General features: G+C 42.2%; 1 protein-coding gene across 1 annotated transcript; it reads right to left on the bottom strand.

Moving 5' to 3' along the window:
* Positions 1-302: 302 nt before the first annotated feature.
* Positions 303-16499, bottom strand: LOC131248081 (pentatricopeptide repeat-containing protein At4g17616). Its single transcript, XM_058248130.1, has 2 exons — positions 16257-16499; positions 303-2797 (listed from the first exon to the last, which is right to left on the bottom strand). The coding sequence occupies exon 2, from the start codon at positions 2593-2595 to the stop codon at positions 406-408; it is 2190 nt and encodes a 729-aa protein (XP_058104113.1). The 5' UTR covers positions 2596-2797; positions 16257-16499; the 3' UTR covers positions 303-405.
* Between the last annotated feature and the right edge of the window lie 2124 nt (positions 16500-18623).

Below are 18623 nucleotides of genomic sequence, written 5' to 3'. Positions count from 1 at the left end.
ACAATTTAAGCAATAACGCTCCTTGAAGGACTTTTCTCATTAATTAGAAAAATGACCAATCGACACCATTAGATTGCCCCATCACATTTTCGTACGATGGAAAGGTGCCGGACATTGCCACCACTATCTCAATTTGCACCTGACTGATACAAACCCATGAGGTGAAGGAGCCTTGTAATGACGGATTCTAAATTTCTTGTAATTTTCTCTCAAAACTCTATCCATGTATCAAGAGAGCATTTCAAACTCATTTCAAATGGCGTGCTCATAAACCCTGTGGGCAAACTTTTTACAAGAGAATGGAACATCGCAAGATCAACAATTATTTTGATAGTCCTTCTACAAGGTATAGAAACCATCAATATACAGACATTGAATAGATAACTCAGATTCTCTCGGTGAACTTCACTCAATGCCAACCCACCTCCTAAAAGCTCGAACATGCACCAGCCTGTTACTCTGAGCCTCTGTTTTGGCCTTAGAAGCTTTTAAGTTCCTATAGAGATCCTTATGGAACTTCAGAAATTCTCTTCTATACTTCCACTTATCAGTATACATTCCATGTTTGTTCATATATCTAACAATCTCCATTACTCTCTCAATGTACCCGCCTCTAATAAAGTTCCACAGCAAGCAATCGTTTAAATCCCTGTCCACAGCTAAAACTCCATCGTCCATTCTCCTTCTGATTTCTCCCCACAATATTGTGATCTCACGGTACATGTGTAAGGAAGAATACCCATTTACCAGATGACTAAATGTCTGCACTGAAGGTCGAAGCTTCATTTCTTGCATTTTCCGAAATGTCTTCAACGCATCGTCCATCATTTTGGCCTTGCAGAAGAAGTAGATTGAAGAATTGATCTCATAAACAAGTGGATTTGTCAATTCTTTCTCACTGATTTCTTGCAACAAAAGCTCGGCTAAACTTGATTTCCTAACCGATTCAGTTTTCACATCAAGAGGATTGATGGTGGCTTCTTCTAAAAGGAACATGGAGATTACCTTCTCATCAGATACATTTATGAACAAACCAGCCTTCCTCATTTGTTTCAGCAGAACCTTGGCTTCATTCCATTGGTTTCCTTTGCAGTATGCTTTCAAAAGCGATGTATATGTAACAGTCCCGACAGGAACTGCAGCTGATTCCATGTCATCCAGAATGTCGTGGGCAATCTCCAGCCAACCTAACTGAATGCAAGCATCTATCACATCGGAGCTCAAGCTGGCTTCTGCTGAAAAACCCAACTCCTCTATGCTAACTAAAAGATTCGATAAATCACTCACCTTTCTGTCTCTCCCGTAGCCATTGATTAGCTTTGAGAGGGCCTTGTGGCTAGCAACAAGCTTGCCATGCATGAAGAGGACAAGTTCTGATCGGCTTCCTGCTCCAACTATAAAATCACGCTGCAGTAGCTCAGGTTTGATCCGCATTCTCAATCCATTCCTAAGATTGCAAGATCCAATCTGGACCAGGCAAGGCCTTTCTAACTCCCTCTCTCTTCTCACAAGCCCGCCTGAGCAATGAAGAGATTTTTGGCGTCTATATAGATCCAAGATGAGGCCTGCGGCAGCGTCAATGTCATTAAATTTGAAGTATAAGCTCAGCAAACTGTCATAAAACTGCTGATAATGGTGATCTAATAAGACTGGAACACTTTCGACGTGTTCTTTCAGTTTCTTCAACTCGTCTCTCTGTCCGTTCTTTTCATGGACCAGGGCCATAATAACAATGGAGCCTGCATCAGCTATGACCCCCATCCAAGGCATCATGTCTTCTATTATTTGTTGGGCCTTTAAGGTGGCACCAAACCGTGCACATGCATCCAGAACAAGGTTGAAGATCATGGTGTTAGGAGTTTGCAATTTCAAGCATTTAGAACTTCTTGAACTTCGTTCTCCTCTATCACGCAAGCAGCAGTCACAAATCTCAATCAAGATATCCGATGCAAGACATGCACCAGTTGGTGTCTTCACCAGGTGAAGAAACACAGTGCTCAACATATCCATTGGCAGAAACTTCTCTTTTTCCAGCATTACTCTCACAACAGTGGAGGCAGGAATTGGCATTTGCGCTCTTGCCAGTACAAGAGCTAGCCGGATTAAAAAGTCATAGTGAAGCAAATCTGACCTCTCTTTTAGAATCACAAGCACCAGATCATGTGCTTTACAAAGCCAGCGATAGTCAGACGAGTAAGACATTTCAATTATTAATTTGTGCACCAAGCACTGCTTAGGAAAACCATGCAAGGTTTTAAAGTCATTGAAAATTCCCCATGCTTCATCCAAATGGTGACCCTTCAATGCAATTTCAAGCTTGTTCAACAAAGTTGTGCGGGATGGAACTTCCCAAGAGATCCCTGGCTGAAGGGTAGTAGCAAAATGTCGGTGCGGAGACCCTTGTAGCTTCCAGCATGTATCTGGCACACGAATGCCTGTGCAATTATAGCTGAGGATGACTGCTCCAACACATTCAACCAGACTGTGTTTTCTGGTAATGGAAGCAAATTTTGCAGGAAAGGCATTGGAATAAATGAGAAAAGCTGGTCTGACGCTTTGGCTGAAGCAGTGCCTTAATAATGTGCCTCTTATCATGATTGTGTCATTGAAAATTTTGAAATGGAGAAAATGTCACCGGAGATGGGATTTTGACAATGGTTGTGATGAGGGATTGAGCTTCAAACTCATAATGATATCTTCCTTGCATGAAATTTCTAACATATTGGCTTTCCGGATTCATAATCTAATTCAAGAAATGGCCTCCGTTTAACCTGTTCTTGTACTCCTGACCTATGACCTGCTTCCATAACACAGCTGGATTAGAGATTTTGAAAATAAAAATAAAAATAAATAAACAATACACAATTTTATGCAATGACAATCAATGCCACCTATTTGATTTACAAGACAGTACTTCATAGGAGAATGCTTTAGCAATTCTGTTACGAAACATCTGCAATGTGCATGGTGTAATAGTACTTCAAGCCGTGAATATTTCATAACAGTACATGCTGTTAACAGTACTTCAATTCTGTTACAAAACATTGCAGTGAATGACTTGATGACTTGATGAGCTTATTGAAATTTGAAACAGTATTTCATTGTTATTATGGCCCTGGTTCAATGAAACATCTTCAATACAAGAATGAAAGCTAACCAATGAAACAGTACTTCAAGCCCATTGAATGACTTTGACAATGTCTCCAACTCCAAACAAGTAGCACCCAAAGTCAGATAATGAAAACATTCAGAAATAGGTGTCATGGCCTCAGTGCAAGTTGAATATCACATGCCAAGGCCGCGTTTGGAGCTGTGGTTGCTGCCTCTGCTCTGACACCAGCGGCTGAGAGAGAGAGAGAGAGAGAGAGAGAGAGGGTGAAGGTTCCCCTTTTTTTCTTCTTTCTTCTTGGTGCAGGTAAGTATGTTGTTTACCGAACATACTTATCTGCTGAATCAGTAGAAACTGATATCGGCCACTTGAGGCATCAGTAGCTGATGCAAAAACAACTTCAATCCAAATGGGCCCGAAGTGTACTAGCATGGGTAAGTGATGAAGACATGGACAACCCAATGTTGATGGATCAGGTTGACTTATTTGCCAAGAGTTTTGGGATAGATTAGATCCTGGGAAGGGGCCCAAATGTCTTCCATAATGGGGCCAAACCCGTAGGCCAATTAATGAACAACGCATTATGATGAGGACATCGTGCACACGCACGCCCGCACACCACCATCCCTACGCACGTACGTACGCAGAAGGAGGACCCCACCATCGATCTGGCTCAATGACGACGTCCAGGGAGGGCCTCCTAGTTAGAAGACAAGTTTTGGTTCAAAAAAAGGGGCCCGATAGTCAAGAAAAGCCCATCATGGAATCTCATGATCGTGGCCCACTCGTCGGATTGATTTCATATTTTAGGTTTTGTTTATTGTTATTATTTAGAACATCGTGAACGCTTTAGATTTCTCTGTTTGGTTTTTATTTTAGTTTACTTCATCGCCAAGTAATAGGTTGCGCACATGGTGCGAGTTTTGGGTATAGGATTTTCCCTATAAATAGGCACCCCTTGTAGTTCTTTGGACTCATTGAAGTTAATAAAAAAAATTCCTGCTTTATTTTTCTACTCTCTTCTTGAGTTGTGGAAGAATTCAAAAGTGGGTGCGAAGCCCTCCCTTTTCGAAGGGCTAACTACCGTGGTGCGAAGCCACATCGATCCCGATTCACCCCCATCCTCCATCATCTTTTTTTCTATCTTCCCCCACCATCTGTGCTTCGAATTCGTCCCTTTGTTACATCAGATTTCTTCATTACAGCAGGTTTCCAGATTTCGGCCCGCAGGCGAGCTGAAACTTCGGCGGAGCACCACACTCAGACCAGAGCTCGGATCGACGTCAGATTTGGGGGTTTTGTAGCCCAAGCCTGGCCGACCAAGGCCTAGGAATCCGTTTCTGGATTCCGTCCCCCACCACAGGTGCGGCCAGCCTCAGGCACACGTGCGCCCGCACTTGGCTCGCTATCCACACGCAGGGACCGTCTCGGGTTCAGATTTCTTCCTATTTTCTTCTCTTTTATACATGATTTCATAAATCCTGACCCTAAATTACATTATCCCTAATTGATTTGCCCCTTTTCTCATCCTAGGGTTCCTTGAATTAAGATTGGAGAATACCTTGGATTAGGGACTGATTCTTATGCATGTGTGGGTGATTTCTATTTCCCTTCGAGTATTATTTGGTTCATAATTTTCATTGATCCAGCCCTAACATGTGTAGGCCTAGATCCGCATAGATTCCCCTTTAATTGAATGTTTGAATTTTCATGTGGGATGTGAAATTTGTGTGATTGTTTCTGAATTAGTGTGATCTAAGCCTGAAATCTTGCATATCATATTTAAATTCACGTCCTGCATCAAATTTGGTATCAAAGCCTAGGGTTCTTGTAAGGGAATTCACCACATATTTAGGATTTAGTTTGTCTGAGTCCTTCATGCATTCAGTCCATCATATATAGCTGAATTTTAGTAACAGTGTGTAGTCTCCTTCATATAGGGTCTCGTAGGGTCATTTAGTTTTTTTTAGATACATATAGTTGCCATAGCAGGTCCTTAGGTTGAGTTAGCCTGTGTATGCCCACACGTGCGGGTCGCGGTTTTGGTTTGCACCCTACTCTAAACATGGAGCAGCTACAAGAATCAATGGCTAAGTTAACCCAGCAAGTTGAGTCTATGTCTAAGCGCTTGGAACAACACATAGATCAATGATCGCGTTACTCAAATAGAGGCCTCCCTCAGGGCAAACCCCACCATTGGGGAAGATGCTCATTCTCAAGCAGGTGGTCAGAAGATTAGACCAAGGAATGGAGGCGGCCAAGGAGTTGGTCATGGGCGCGTACCTGTGCACCCACCCCATGAGGGACATCATAACCAATATGACCCCAATGCGCAACTCCTCGTGGGAGTGAGTAGATGCCCCTACTTTTGATGGCCACTTAGACCCTAAAGTTTTTTTAAATTAGTTGGCGGATATGGACCACTATTTTGAGTGGTATGATATATCGGATGCTCGACGAGTCCGATTCGCCAAGATGAAGCTTGTGGGTCAAGCAAAGAGGTTTTGGGCGATGGTTGAGTGAAAAAAAAGAAAGAGGGAGGGAACTCCCAATAGTCCATTGGAGAGAAATGAAAGAAACGCTGAAAGAGAAGTATCTCCCTTTCTCTTATCGCCTGCGGTTGATTGAGTGGCAATCTCTTCGACAGGGTTCCATGAGTATTGTTGACTATATTGAGAAATTCGAAGAGTACTTAACCCGCTGTGAGGTTGGTGAGGACCCCGTACTCACCCTTGCTTGTTTTAAAACGGTCCTCCGTCCTGATATTAGGAGAGAATTGCTCGCCAAAGACATAAACACTATCGAACAGTTAAGTAGTGTTAGATGTCGAACAATACCGTGGGAAGGCGGTTTGACTTTCGTGAATCCGGTGCTAAGGCCAACCCCTCTGAGGCTAGACCTAACATGGGATTCCAAAACAAACCTTCCCCTAATGTTCAGCCCAGACGTAAGGATGATAAGGGTAAAGAGATTGTTGGGTCTAGTTCATGTGGAAGTGGGGCCTCTAGGTGTTTTAGATGTCAAGGATTTGGTCATTTTGCTCACTAGTGCGGCATAAGAGAGGAACACCAAAGTACTCCTTATTGATGGGCAAGTAGAAGTAGTGCCCCCAGAGAGTGATAGTAAGGAGGAGGAATATGAGCCAGTTGGAACACCTAGTGATGAGGAAGAGGGAGCACAAGAGTCTGTGACCCTCGCAATTGTGCATTGCGCTCTGGCCCAAGCCAAGAACACTAATGACTGGCGCCGCAACACGATCTTCTACACTTACGCAAAATGTGGGGAAAAGAGCTGTAAGGTGATCATGGATAGTGGTAGTTGTGCCAACGTAGCATCGACTAGCACTGTGAGTTGTTTGGGCTTGAAGTTGGAAGCCCATCCTTAGCCCTATAGAGTCTCCTGGGTTGATGAAACATTCATTCTAGTCTCGCACCGTTGTCTTGTCCCTATTCAGTTCGGATCTTATAAAGACACAATTTGGTGTGATGTTATTCCTATGGATATGGGCCATATCATTCTGGGTAGGCCATGGCTCTATGACAGGGATGTTACTATATTTGGCCGTTCAAATGTGTGTACATTCTGGTTTGAGGGCAAGAAGGTCAAGCTAAATCCTCTGCCACCCAAGAATGCAACTGGAAAAGAGTTCACCGCACAGAGTGGTGTGAGTAGCCCAAAAGAAGTGAAGGAGTCGAAGTCCAAGTCTAAACCGCTCCATATTTTGAATGCCAAAGACTTTGAGCGAGAGATGGAGGCGGACTCGATGATTTACGCCCTTGTGGCTAGAGAGAGTGTACCAGAGACTAGCGTAGAGTTACCCACTAAGGCCATTCAGGTAGTACATGAGTTTCGTGGTGTCTTTTCTGATGATTTACCGAATGAGCTCCCCCTATGAGGGATATACAGCATGCCATTGATTTAATCCCTAGGGCAACTCTACCAAACCTCCCGCATTACAGAATGAACCCGAAGGAGCACGCTGAGTTGAAGAGGCAGATTGATGAACTTCTAGAGAAGGGTTTCATTCAAGAGAGCATGAGTCCATGTGCCGTGCACACCCTTCTTACACCTAAGAAGGATGGCACATGGAGGATGTGTGTTGATAGTAGGGTCATCAACAAAATCACAATCAAGTATCGATTTCTCATACCACGTCTTGATGACATGCTAGATATGATGGCCAATGCTACTATCTTCTCAAAAATCGACCTCAAAAGTGGGTATCACCAAATCCGTATACACCCTGGTGATGAGTGGAAGACAGCCTTCAAGACGAAGGATAGGCTATATGAGTGGCTAGTTATACCTTTTGGGTTAACTAATGCCCCAAGCACTTTCATGCGTATGATGACCCAAGTGTTGAGACCCTTCATGGGGAAGTTCCTAGTCGTATTCTTTGATGATATCTTGATTTATAGCATGACTAGGGAGCAACACCTCAACCATTTTAGGCAGGTTTGTGGGATCCTTAAGGCCGAGAAGTTGTACGCCAACGTAAAGAAGTGCGCATTCTTGTCTAGTAGTGTAATCTTCTTAGGTTTTATTGTGTCAGCTGAGGGCGTATCGGCGGATCCCGAGAAGGTCAAGGCCATCGTTAATTGGCCTAAACCCCGTAATATTCATGAGGTGCGCAGCTTTCATGGCTTAGCCACTTTTTATATACGGTTCATTCGAGGCTTCAGTTCCATTGTGGCTCCCATCACGGACTGCATAAAAAAGTGAGAGTTTCAATGGACAAAGGCCGCCTCGAAGGCTTTCAAGGAGATAAAGGTCAAGATGACCGAAGCTCCAGTCACGCGACTTCCAGATTTTTCAAAAGCTTTTTATATGCGGTTTCATGGCTTAGCCACTTTTTATATGCAGTTCATTCGAGGCTTCAGTTCTATTGTGGCTCCCATCACGAACTGCATAAAAAAGGGAGAGTTTCAATGGACAAAGGCTGCCTCGAAGGCTTTCAAGGAGATAAAGGTCAAGATGATCGAAGCTCCAGTCACGCGACTTTCAGATTTTTCAAAAGCTTTTGAAGTCACATGTGACGCGTCAAGAGTCGGCATAGGAGGAGTACTTAGCCAGGAAGGGCACCCTGTCGCCATTTTTTAGTGAAAAACTAAATGAGGCAAAGCAAAGATATTCCACCTATGACAAGGAATTCTACGCGGTAGTGCAATCACTACGTCATTAGCGACATTACCTGTTACCGCAAGAATTCGTCTTTTTCTCAGATCACGAGGCCTTAAGATACTTGAACTCTCAGAAGAAATTAAGCCTCAGGCACGCTAAGTGGGTTCAATTCCTTCAAGAGTACACTTTTGTGCTTAAGCACAAGGCCGGTGTAGAGAATAAGTCTGCCGACACGTTGAGTCATTGAGTCGCATTACTCAACTCCATAAGTGTTGAAGTTACGGGCCTTGAACGCATCAAAGAAGAGTATTCTGAGTATCCAGATTTTGGAGTTGTGTATATGTCTTTATTAGAGTCCGTCAGGAGTTAACAGTGAGTATTTGATTTTGGACGAATATTTGTTTAGGAGTGACAGCTTGTGCACACCACGCACCTCCCTTCGCGATTTTCTTGTCTGGAAGTTACATTCAGGGGGGGTCGCAGGTCATTTCGGTCGTGACAAAACCGTTGCCCTAGTGGAGGATAGATTTCATTGGTCAAGCCTCAAGCGGGACATGGCCAAATTATAGGGCAATGTCGTACTTGTCAACTAGCAAAGCAGAAGAAACAAAATACACGATTATATACACCTTTGTCAGTCCCATTCATCCCTTGGCAGGACATCAGTATGGACTTCGTGCTTGGACTTCCCAAAACTATTCGAAAGCATGACTCCATATTTGTTGTCGCAGACCGTTTCTCTAAAATGGCCCACTTCATTCCTTGTTCTAAGACCTCTGATGCCTCTCATGTTGCCAAGTTGTTCTTTAGTGAGGTCGTCAAACTGCATGGGTTACCAAAAACCATAGTGTCTGACCGTGACGTGAGATTCATGAGTTGCTTTTGGAAGACACTAAGGCACATGATGAATACTAGGCTCCAATTTTCTTCTGCCTACCACCCTCAAACCGATGGCCAGACTGAGGTGGTCAATAGGAGCCTAGGGAGTTTACTTCGATGTTTAGTGGGGAAGCATACCAGGACATGGGACGCCGTACTACCCATAGCCGAGTTTACATACAATAGTTCTGTTAATAGATCCACAGGTCTAAATCCTTTTGAAGTCGTTACTGGTTATAAGCCTAGGAAGCCTATTGATCTTATCCCCATGTCATTGTCCCATAGGCCATCAGAGTCTGCAGAGTCTTTTGCGCATCACATACATTCATTGCATCAAGAAATCAGACAAAAGATCACTACTAGCAAAAAATATTACAAATTTTCTAGAGATCTACATAGACGTTTCAAAGAGTTCAATATTGGAGACTCTGTGATGGTCCGCATAAGACCCGAGCGGTACCCTCCAGGGGCTGTTCGTAAGTTACATGCGTGTAGCGCTGGGCTCTTCAAAATTATAAAGCGAAATAGTCTCAATGCGTATGAGGTAGATCTTCCACCTTCCATAAGAATTAGTTCCACATTCAATGTGGAGGATCCAGTTACTTTTCAGGGACCCACTAATACTTTGTCCGACCCTTTGTCCATCCATCCTGATGCCCCAGCCTTACCCTTTGATCCATTGCCTCTTCCCGACCTTTCATCCCAGCCTCTACCTCCCATACCTAGCCTTCACACACCCAGAGAGGAAATAGAGGATATCCTTGACCATGAGATAATTTCCACGTCGGATGACGGGTTTCAAAAATACCTAGTTAAATGGAAGTCACGCCCAGCTTTAGACAGCGCATGGCTCACTGAGAAGGAGCTTCAGAGACTTGATCCCGACATCCTAAAGCGGTTCAGAAGTTTTATTTCGCCAGTTGCGAAATCTTCGCAGCCGGGGAGAGTTGATGAGGACATCGTGCACACGCATGCCCGCACACCACCACCCCTACGCACGTACGTACGCAGAAGGAGGACCCCACCATCGATCTGGCTTAATGATGACGTTCAGGGAGGGCCTCCTAGTTAGAAGACAAGTTTTGGTTCAAAAAAGTGGGCCCAATAGTCAAGAAAACTCACCATGGGATCTCATGATCGTGGCCCACTCATCGGATTGATTTCATATTTTAAGTTTTGCTTATTGTTATTATTTAGAACATTGTGAACGCTTTAGATTTCTCTGTTTGGTTTTTATTTTAGTTTACTTCATCGCCAAGTAATAGGTTGCGCACATGGTGCGAGTTTTGGGGTATAGGATTTTCCCTATAAATAGGCACCCCTTGTAATTATTTAGACTCATTGAAATTAATAAAAAAAATTCTGTTTTATTTTTCTGCTCTCTTCGTGAGTTGTGGAAGAATTCAAAAGTAGGTGCGAAGCCCTCCCTTTTCGAAGGGCTAACTACCGTAGTGTGAAGCCACATCGATCCCGATTCACCCCCATCCTCCGTTATCTTTTTTTCCATCTTCCCCCACCATCCGTGCTTCGAATTCGTCCCTTTTGTTGCATCAGATTTCTTCATTACAGCAGATTTCCAGATTTCGGCCCGCAGGCGAGCTGAAACTTCGGTGGAGCACCACACTCAGACCAGAGCTCGGATCGACGTCAGATTTGGAGGTTTTGCAGCCCAAGCCTGGCCGACCAAGGCGTAGGAATCCATTTCTAGATTCCGTCCCCCACCACACGTGCGGCCAGCCTCAGGTGCACGTGCGCCCGCACCTGGCTCGCTGTCCACACGCAGAGACTGTCTCGGGTTCAGGTTTCTTCCTATTTTCCTCTCTTTTATACATGATTTCATAAATCCTGACCCTAAATTACATTATCCTTAATTGATTTGCCCATTTTCTCATCCTAGGGTTCCTTGAATTGAGATTGGGGAATCCCTTGGATTAAGGACTGATTCTTATGCATGTGTGGGTGATTTCTATTTCCCTTTGAGTATTATTTGGTTCATAATTTTCATTGATCCAGCCTTAACATGTGTAGGCCTGGATCCGCATAGATTCCCCTTTAATTGAAAGTTTGGATTTTCATGTAGGATGTGGAATTTGTGTGATTGTTTCTGAATTGGTGTGATCTAAGCCTGAAATCTTGCATATCATATTTAAATTCACGTCCTGCATCACATTATAGTACCCATGGTACACTTTTGGGTCCACAAAAGTATCATTTGGTGGCATTTTTCATAATTTATGATATTTGCTTTATTTTTGAACGAATTTTAGTTAAATTTGCTTTGCTTACATTTCAGTTAAGTAGATAAGGTATTTTAGTCTTTTCCCTTTAAAATAAGATTGTAGGATTGAAATTATAACATCCAACCCATAGTTTATCCTTGATGTAAGGCCCAAATTAGTTCTATAGCTTTCCTTTTATTTCCTTTTATATAAAACTCAATAAGAAAAATTGTCCGGCAGCTTTGGGGGACATTTTCTTATCTTTTCTACAAGCCTTGGGCTAGGGTTTATGCAATTACATGTTTGCACATGTGGGGCATATGATCCAAGCCATCAAATGCATGTGGTTGACGATTCTCATCTGTTAGCCACACTAAATTTAATATTAGAGCCTTTGCTTCCACAGTTATTTGATTCTTGCGTGAACTTCCTCTCTTACAATGATGTTGCGTAGACGAAGAGGCCATGGTGTGCCATAAAGGCATTTATGGGGCCGTAAAGGCCGTTATGTAAAGGTAACGGTGGCAACCGTTACACGTTACGGGGTCGTAACAACCGTTATTGGAAAAAAATGACCTCTAATTGCTATTAACAGCATGTTACATCCCCTATAAAGGCCGTAATAGCCCCGTAATGGTCTATTACGGGACATATATAGGTTTTTTATATTTTTTAATCAACATTACGGGACAGATATAGGTTTTTCGGGGGTTTTTTCAATAAATTAAAAAAAAGACCATAACGGCCGTTGCGGGGCTATAACAACCGTTATGTCACGTACCGTAAAGGTAACGGTGGTGGCCATTACGGTCACCGTTACCATTACCGTTACGAAACACCTTGGTAGAGGCCGTGTTGCACAGAGAGTGGATAAGGAAGATGCAAATCCAATAGAAAAGAGATTTTCCATGTTAGAGAGGCAAATGCAAACCATCTCCCAACAACTCACTACACTATTAGTGAGGAATGAACCACTGACTCAAGAAAACAATGATAATGAGTCAAGTGGGAGTGACATTATCCCGTTCCATCGTGAAGCTCCGTTTGTTGATCTGCGATGGGTGAGGAGGAATTATTATGACCAAAGTAGGGAGTTGGAAGTGAAGATAGAAGTCCCTGAATATCATGGTAGCATGCGTGGGGATGATTTTCTAGATTGGATTGATGTCGTGGAGAGGATCTTTGATTACAAAGATGTTGACCAAGAAAAAAGGTGAAAATAATCGACATGAAGTTGAAAGGTAGAGGTTCAACGTGGTGGGAATAGATTAAGGCCACCCGAGAAAGGCGCAGAAAGTCCAAAGCGAAAACATGGGAGAAGATGATGTCTCTCATGAAGGAAGCCTTTCTACCCATCAACTACATACAATCTTCTTCTTTTTTTCCAGTGATTACAGCATATCCATATCCAACAAGGGGACGGGAATGTAGAGGAGTTCATAGAAGAGTTTTATCATCTAGTAGCCTAAAATAATTTATCCAAGACCAAAGAGCGATTGGTTACTCATTTCAAGGATAGGTTTCTGCCAACTATTGCAAAACGGTTGGGGATTCAGTCAGTGTTTACTGTTGTAGAAGCATATATACAAGCCGCCTTGGTTGAAATGAGGAGGAAAGCCAGATATGGTCGCGTGGAAGTTTCTAATCGATCCACTAGTGTTTGAGGTAATAGTAATAAGCTTGAGGAGATTTGGGTTGGGCCAAGAATATCACTCTAGTGCCTAGGTCACAAGTTCTGAACGACAAGGTTTCAATACAAACAAGCCAAAAAAATATCTAGTGCTATAAATGCAATGAAATTGGGCATATTTCCTCTTAATGTAGGCAACAACAAGTCAATTTGGTCAATATCTCCAAAGCAGTTGTGGAAGAACAGTTAGTTGACAATGAAGGTGAGACCATAGAGGAAACACAAAGTGCGGATTATGATACTAACGGTGGAGACGAGGGAATATATTATGTTAGTTCAGAAATGTTAGTGATCCAAAAGGCTCTTCTTGCACCAAAGTTGCCTAAGGAATATGATTGGTTGTGAACTAATATCTTCTACATGAGTTGCACAATGAATGGCAAAGTCTGTGGGGTGATCGTCGATGGTGAAGGCTGTGAAAATATCATCTTTGATGAAGTAGTAGAAAAGCTCCAATTAAGGAGCGAGAGGCATCCAATTCTATATAAACTTTCTTGGTTTAAGCAAAGTAGTGAGGTAAAGGTTTCTAGTCGTTGTTTAGTTTCTTTCACAATTGGTAAAACCTATCATGATAATGTGTGGTGTGACATAGCCCAAGGGATGGATGTGTGTCATATATTATTGGGTCAACCATGACAGTACGAATGGCAGAATATTCATGATGGTTAAAAAAAATACATACACCTTCATTAAAGATAATTATAAAATAGTATTGAAACCCATGAGAGATGATAAAGAATGGAAAAGGCAGGGTTTTTCAACAAGTCAAGAATGCTCTGATCAGCAATGAAAGACTGCTTTGAGAGAATGGTGATGGCTTTAGAGGAAAGAGATAGATGGCTATCTGTAGAAGAAAGAATAAGAAATGATGATCAGATTTTGTTGGAAGGACCGAATGGGAAAGGTACGATTAGGGTGGAAAGTTTAGTGAAAGATGATGTTCGCCAAAGATTCATCCTATCACAACTTCCGCGACAAAGACTTTGTACTTCTTCAAGGCCCTCCAAGAGATGGTCTTGTGACTGTGGTTAGGCAGCATATGGAGGGAGATTTGTGGAAGATGGAGCTTCATCCAATCGATTCGCGTAAGGATGTTTTAGACCGAAGCAAGAATCTTCAAGAGACCATCACGTCTGCTTCTTTGAGGATGAGGGCAAGTGGGTCACGGTGGAGAAAGGCAACAAAGGAAGGAAACCCTCTCAGGCTCACTTTAACCCCCCCCCCCCCCCCCCTAAAGGAGTTGCAAGCGATCTTTATCGACAACTTCCTGAAGGAGTGGATGGAAGTAAACTTTAGAAGAGTTTTTTAGCATTTCGGGTTAGTTAGAGAGGTCATCATCCCGAAGGTTAAAGGTCCTTCCTCCATCAAAGGCTCTATGTTCGTTAGGATGGATTCGACCGAAGAGTTGCAAAATGCTATTTTGGGAATGAGGAAAGAACTTCAATGGTAGGGCCATTCGTTTTCACGAAACTCTGTATGGTCCTCAGCGGATAAATATCGAAGGGTATGTTAAAATGGTTAAACCACCGGGTATCCCCCCAATCCTTCTAGGTCTAGCTCAGTTTCTTTCAAAGATGCCCTTATGGGAAGATCTCAATATTCAGTGAGGGAAATGGAGAAGGTGCTTGCCCCTTGGCCAACCCAAACCCTGCTTCTCCCAATCACCCCTTCCTAAGGTTTTTTTTTTTTCCTCCAATGGTACTCTCGACGTTCAACCTTCTGTTATCAAGTTGTTCAACTTTGTTCTCCGATGGAGCATTGTGGTCACCATCAGGGAAGGTTTCTCTCCTTTGGATATCAGATATTGGCTAGTTCACGCTTGTAGTCTGTTGGAGGATAGCTTCCTTCTTCGACATCTGTCTGAGTCGGTTTTATGGGTTTCCTTTCGTCATGAAGAAAACGTCGACAAACTAATCAAAACGGGTAGAATTTTTTGTCATGGTCCGAGTTTATCTATTTGTAAATAGGATGATTGGTCCCTATTCGGGCGATCCAAGGTTTGGTTCTGTCTCTCAAAGATCCCTCTAGAACTATGGTTTGAGGAGGTTTTCAAAGCGATCAGGTCTTGCATTCAGATTGTTTCTTAAATCAATTCTTCCTCTCTTTCGTGGTTGGATCTTCTATTATTCACTATGGGGCATATGATCCAGGCCATCAAAACTGGTGAGAGCTTCTATTATTCGCTAGGTTTTGCATTTTATTTTATTTTTTCCTTTCATTTCTAGTAAAAGAATCTCTATCTTAGATTGGGTGTGTTTAGGGTTTAGGCATGATTTGGTCCTACGGTTTGATACAACTACATGTGGTTGACGATTCTCATCCATTAGCTACACCAGCAATTCACACCCAAGGTATTTAACAGTGTTGTAAATAGCATGTAGCATATAGCCTAGTGTCCAACCCTATATAGCCTATGGTATAAGCTACATGATACTTCTACTTTTAATTAAAATAATACAAAAAATATCGTAAACAATAAAAATAAATATAAAAAAACAAGACAAAAGGCATAGGAAAAAGTATGCTTCATTTTTCAAGTAAAAGCATGTTCAAAACAATTTATCTATTTTTAGTTCATTGAAAAATAACACATGCCAATTAGCATAAACAATTATTTTTACATCTTTAGTGAAAAATGAGAGAGAGAGAGAGAGAGAGAGAGAGAGAGAGAGTAGTCAAGTATCACTAGATGACTAAACATGTAGTAGAAGTAATGCAACTGTATGTGCGACTCACTATGTATGCCATCCAACCTGCGCATCAAGCGAGCAAACTGTGATGATGATATGCCACAAAAATTGGGGTATTCAATCACCGTGTGGGCCACACCATAGAAAACAACGGATTGTCACTCTCAACCGTAGTGTACTGGCCCACATGATTCTTGGATCAACCCTGCTGGACTATTGTGTTGGATAAGAGGCCACAACATAGAAAGAATGGACAGCCACCACAAAAAAGGAATCAGACCTCCGATCATCATATCGGCCACACCATAGAAATCAATACACATCCTCAAAAAGCACCACTGTAATGTGGTGGCCCACATGATAGATTGGATGGGGTTGATCCCATGCCATAGAGACCACAGTACGCCCCACTGAAGAAACAGTTATCGAACAAGCTTATTCAACGCCGTTGCAAGGAACAGACCTCTCAAAAAGAGGGGAACGAAAAAACTAAAATCAATCAAAATGAAATAGAACTCATTGAGTGAGATTAAGAGTAAGAAACATACCTCTTTAAATTTTAAATCAAATAAAAAAATCCAAATCTTGAGATACACAGCCGTACGGATGTAAAATGGGGGAATCTCAAGCTTCTCCTTCGATTGGGCTTCAATGCCCGCGAAAATCTAGAAAGAAGATCTTCTCACAGGGCGGATTACTGCCTACTACCGATATTTCTACTTCTCACGGGAACGATGGTGACTTGCGGGGAAATGTTTGGGCTTTCCAAAGCCCTGTTTTTCGAATACCTTACCCTCTGTTTTATGAAAGGCACATTCCAATGCGAGATTTTCATCATTTACGATTGGAGCGGATTAGGTGCGCCCCTGCCACACGAACGCGGATTGCCTACGGCTACGGATAGCGTCAGTGGCGAGGCAACTACTGACAGTGCTCTGTGGGCCCAACATGGTGTCTGTCCCCTATCCACTCCATCCATCCATTATTCTAGACTATTTTATCACATTATTTAAAAAATGAAGCATATCCAAATCTCATATGGACCACACCACAGGAAAGAGTGTTGATTGAACACTCACCGTTAAAAACTTCTTAGGGGCCACAAAAGTTTTGGATTTACCAGATATTTGTGTTTTTTCCTCTTACAGGTGTGTGACCTAATCAACAGGTTGGATGATAAATAAACATTACAGTGAGCAGTAAGAAGTTTTTAATAATGGGCATTCAATCTCTATTGTTTTCTTGTGGTGTGGTCCACTCGAGATTTTTTTATTTTCCCTCATTTTTTGTCTCATGCTCTATAATGATATGGAAAAATAGATGGACGGCTTGGATTTTTAAAAAAATAAAAAATCACACGGAGCCCACGGAGCACTATGAGTAGCCAACTAGCTACTGAAATGTCAGTAGGCAATTCACGGCCACACCCAATACCTAGATTCGCTTCAATTTTGGGTTCATACCTCTTTTTTTTTTAACACACCACCACACACTTATACGTTACTTGAACCCATGATCCTTTGTTTAAACTCCTGTTAGTCTACCACTAAGGCAAACTGAATAGATGGCATAGATAAGATGCTTACATCCACGGATGGCCCCATAGAGTTTACTCCATGGTTGGAATTCTGCCGGCATGTTTGCAAGGATGCGGATGGCCTAGAGGCACCTGGCCGCAGGGAGTTACTGCATACTAGGTAGGCCAACCATGATATTTGTGAGAAATCCATCTCATCTATCTGTTTTTCTATATCATGTCAGGACATCAACAGATGTAGAGTGAAAAATAGGTAAATCTAAATTTTAAGTGGGCTGCGCGGCATTAAAAAAGATTTTTTTTAAAAAAAAGTGGGTAAGAAAATGCACACCTTTAAAAGCTCCCTAGGGTCCACCATAACGTTTATATGTCTTCTAAACTATTTATAAGGCCATTTCCATCTAGATGAATTGAAAACACAAAAATGGGAGTGCAATTCAAAACTCTTGCGGTCTCTCATATGTTTCAAGTAGACTTTCAATCCTTAGTGTTTCCTGTTGTGCGGCCACTTGATTTTGAATTTGCCTCATTTTTTAGTTTACATCCTAATGTAATCTGGCAAAATGGATGGGTAGAATGATTTTATCACAAACATCATTGTGGCCCTGCCTAGCTTATGACTATAAAAACATCACAGATGGGCATGAGGCACCTTTGTGGTCCACCTTTATATTTGTGAAAAATAAACCCCATCCAAGTCATGTTAAAACTTAAGCCCAAAAATGAAAAATATAGAACTCACCTGGGCCTCGGAACAAGAAACAAGGTTTTTAAACATCTTAAGTTTTTTTCTTCTTTTTTTTTCAGTCAATCCCAATAGGAATGATTCTGATGGCACATAAATATCACAATGAGCTGAACGAGGTTTTATTGGTAGGCATTTTTATATCCACTTGTTAGACCTACTTAAGTTTTAGATCTACCTCTTCTATTCTTTTTCTTCTTTTCTTTTTCTAGCTGGTGTCTTAAAATGACCGGCAAAACGGATGGAGGCCATCTAACTTCCGGGGGCAAGAACTTTGTGACGGGGTCCCAAGCAATCCATGTCCCACCTGCAGTGCCCTGCTTTATTGCCACGTGCGATTGTATATCTGTTTTGATGTGCATGTTCCACCCATAATAAGACCTGAAATTTGAACGGTCCAGATCGTTGTACTTTACTGCCACGTAAGACGATCATAAGTCACCACTGCTTGTAAATATGTGTTGAACTAAAATAGCACGTACAACACGTAACTCTTACACTATTTACCTGCCTTACCTACCATAGGAATAACGTGGCGTCAGTATTTGTGTAGTGCATGTTATGCGATGCATAACTTCTACCGCATTATTAAGTGAGATTGATCTAAGCAACACGTCGGCCACCACATTACAG

The sequence above is a fragment of the Magnolia sinica genome, chromosome 6 (genome assembly GCF_029962835.1).
Source record: "Magnolia sinica isolate HGM2019 chromosome 6, MsV1, whole genome shotgun sequence".
Lineage (NCBI taxonomy): Eukaryota > Viridiplantae > Streptophyta > Magnoliopsida > Magnoliales > Magnoliaceae > Magnolia > Magnolia sinica.
This window is presented reverse-complemented; position numbering and strand designations above follow the sequence as displayed.

What these genes read in the sequence shown, in the direction of transcription:
- LOC131248081 (XM_058248130.1), bottom strand. Translation starts at nt 2,595, where the DNA reads ATGATAAGAGGCACATTATTAAGGCACTGCTTCAGCCAAAGCGTCAGA.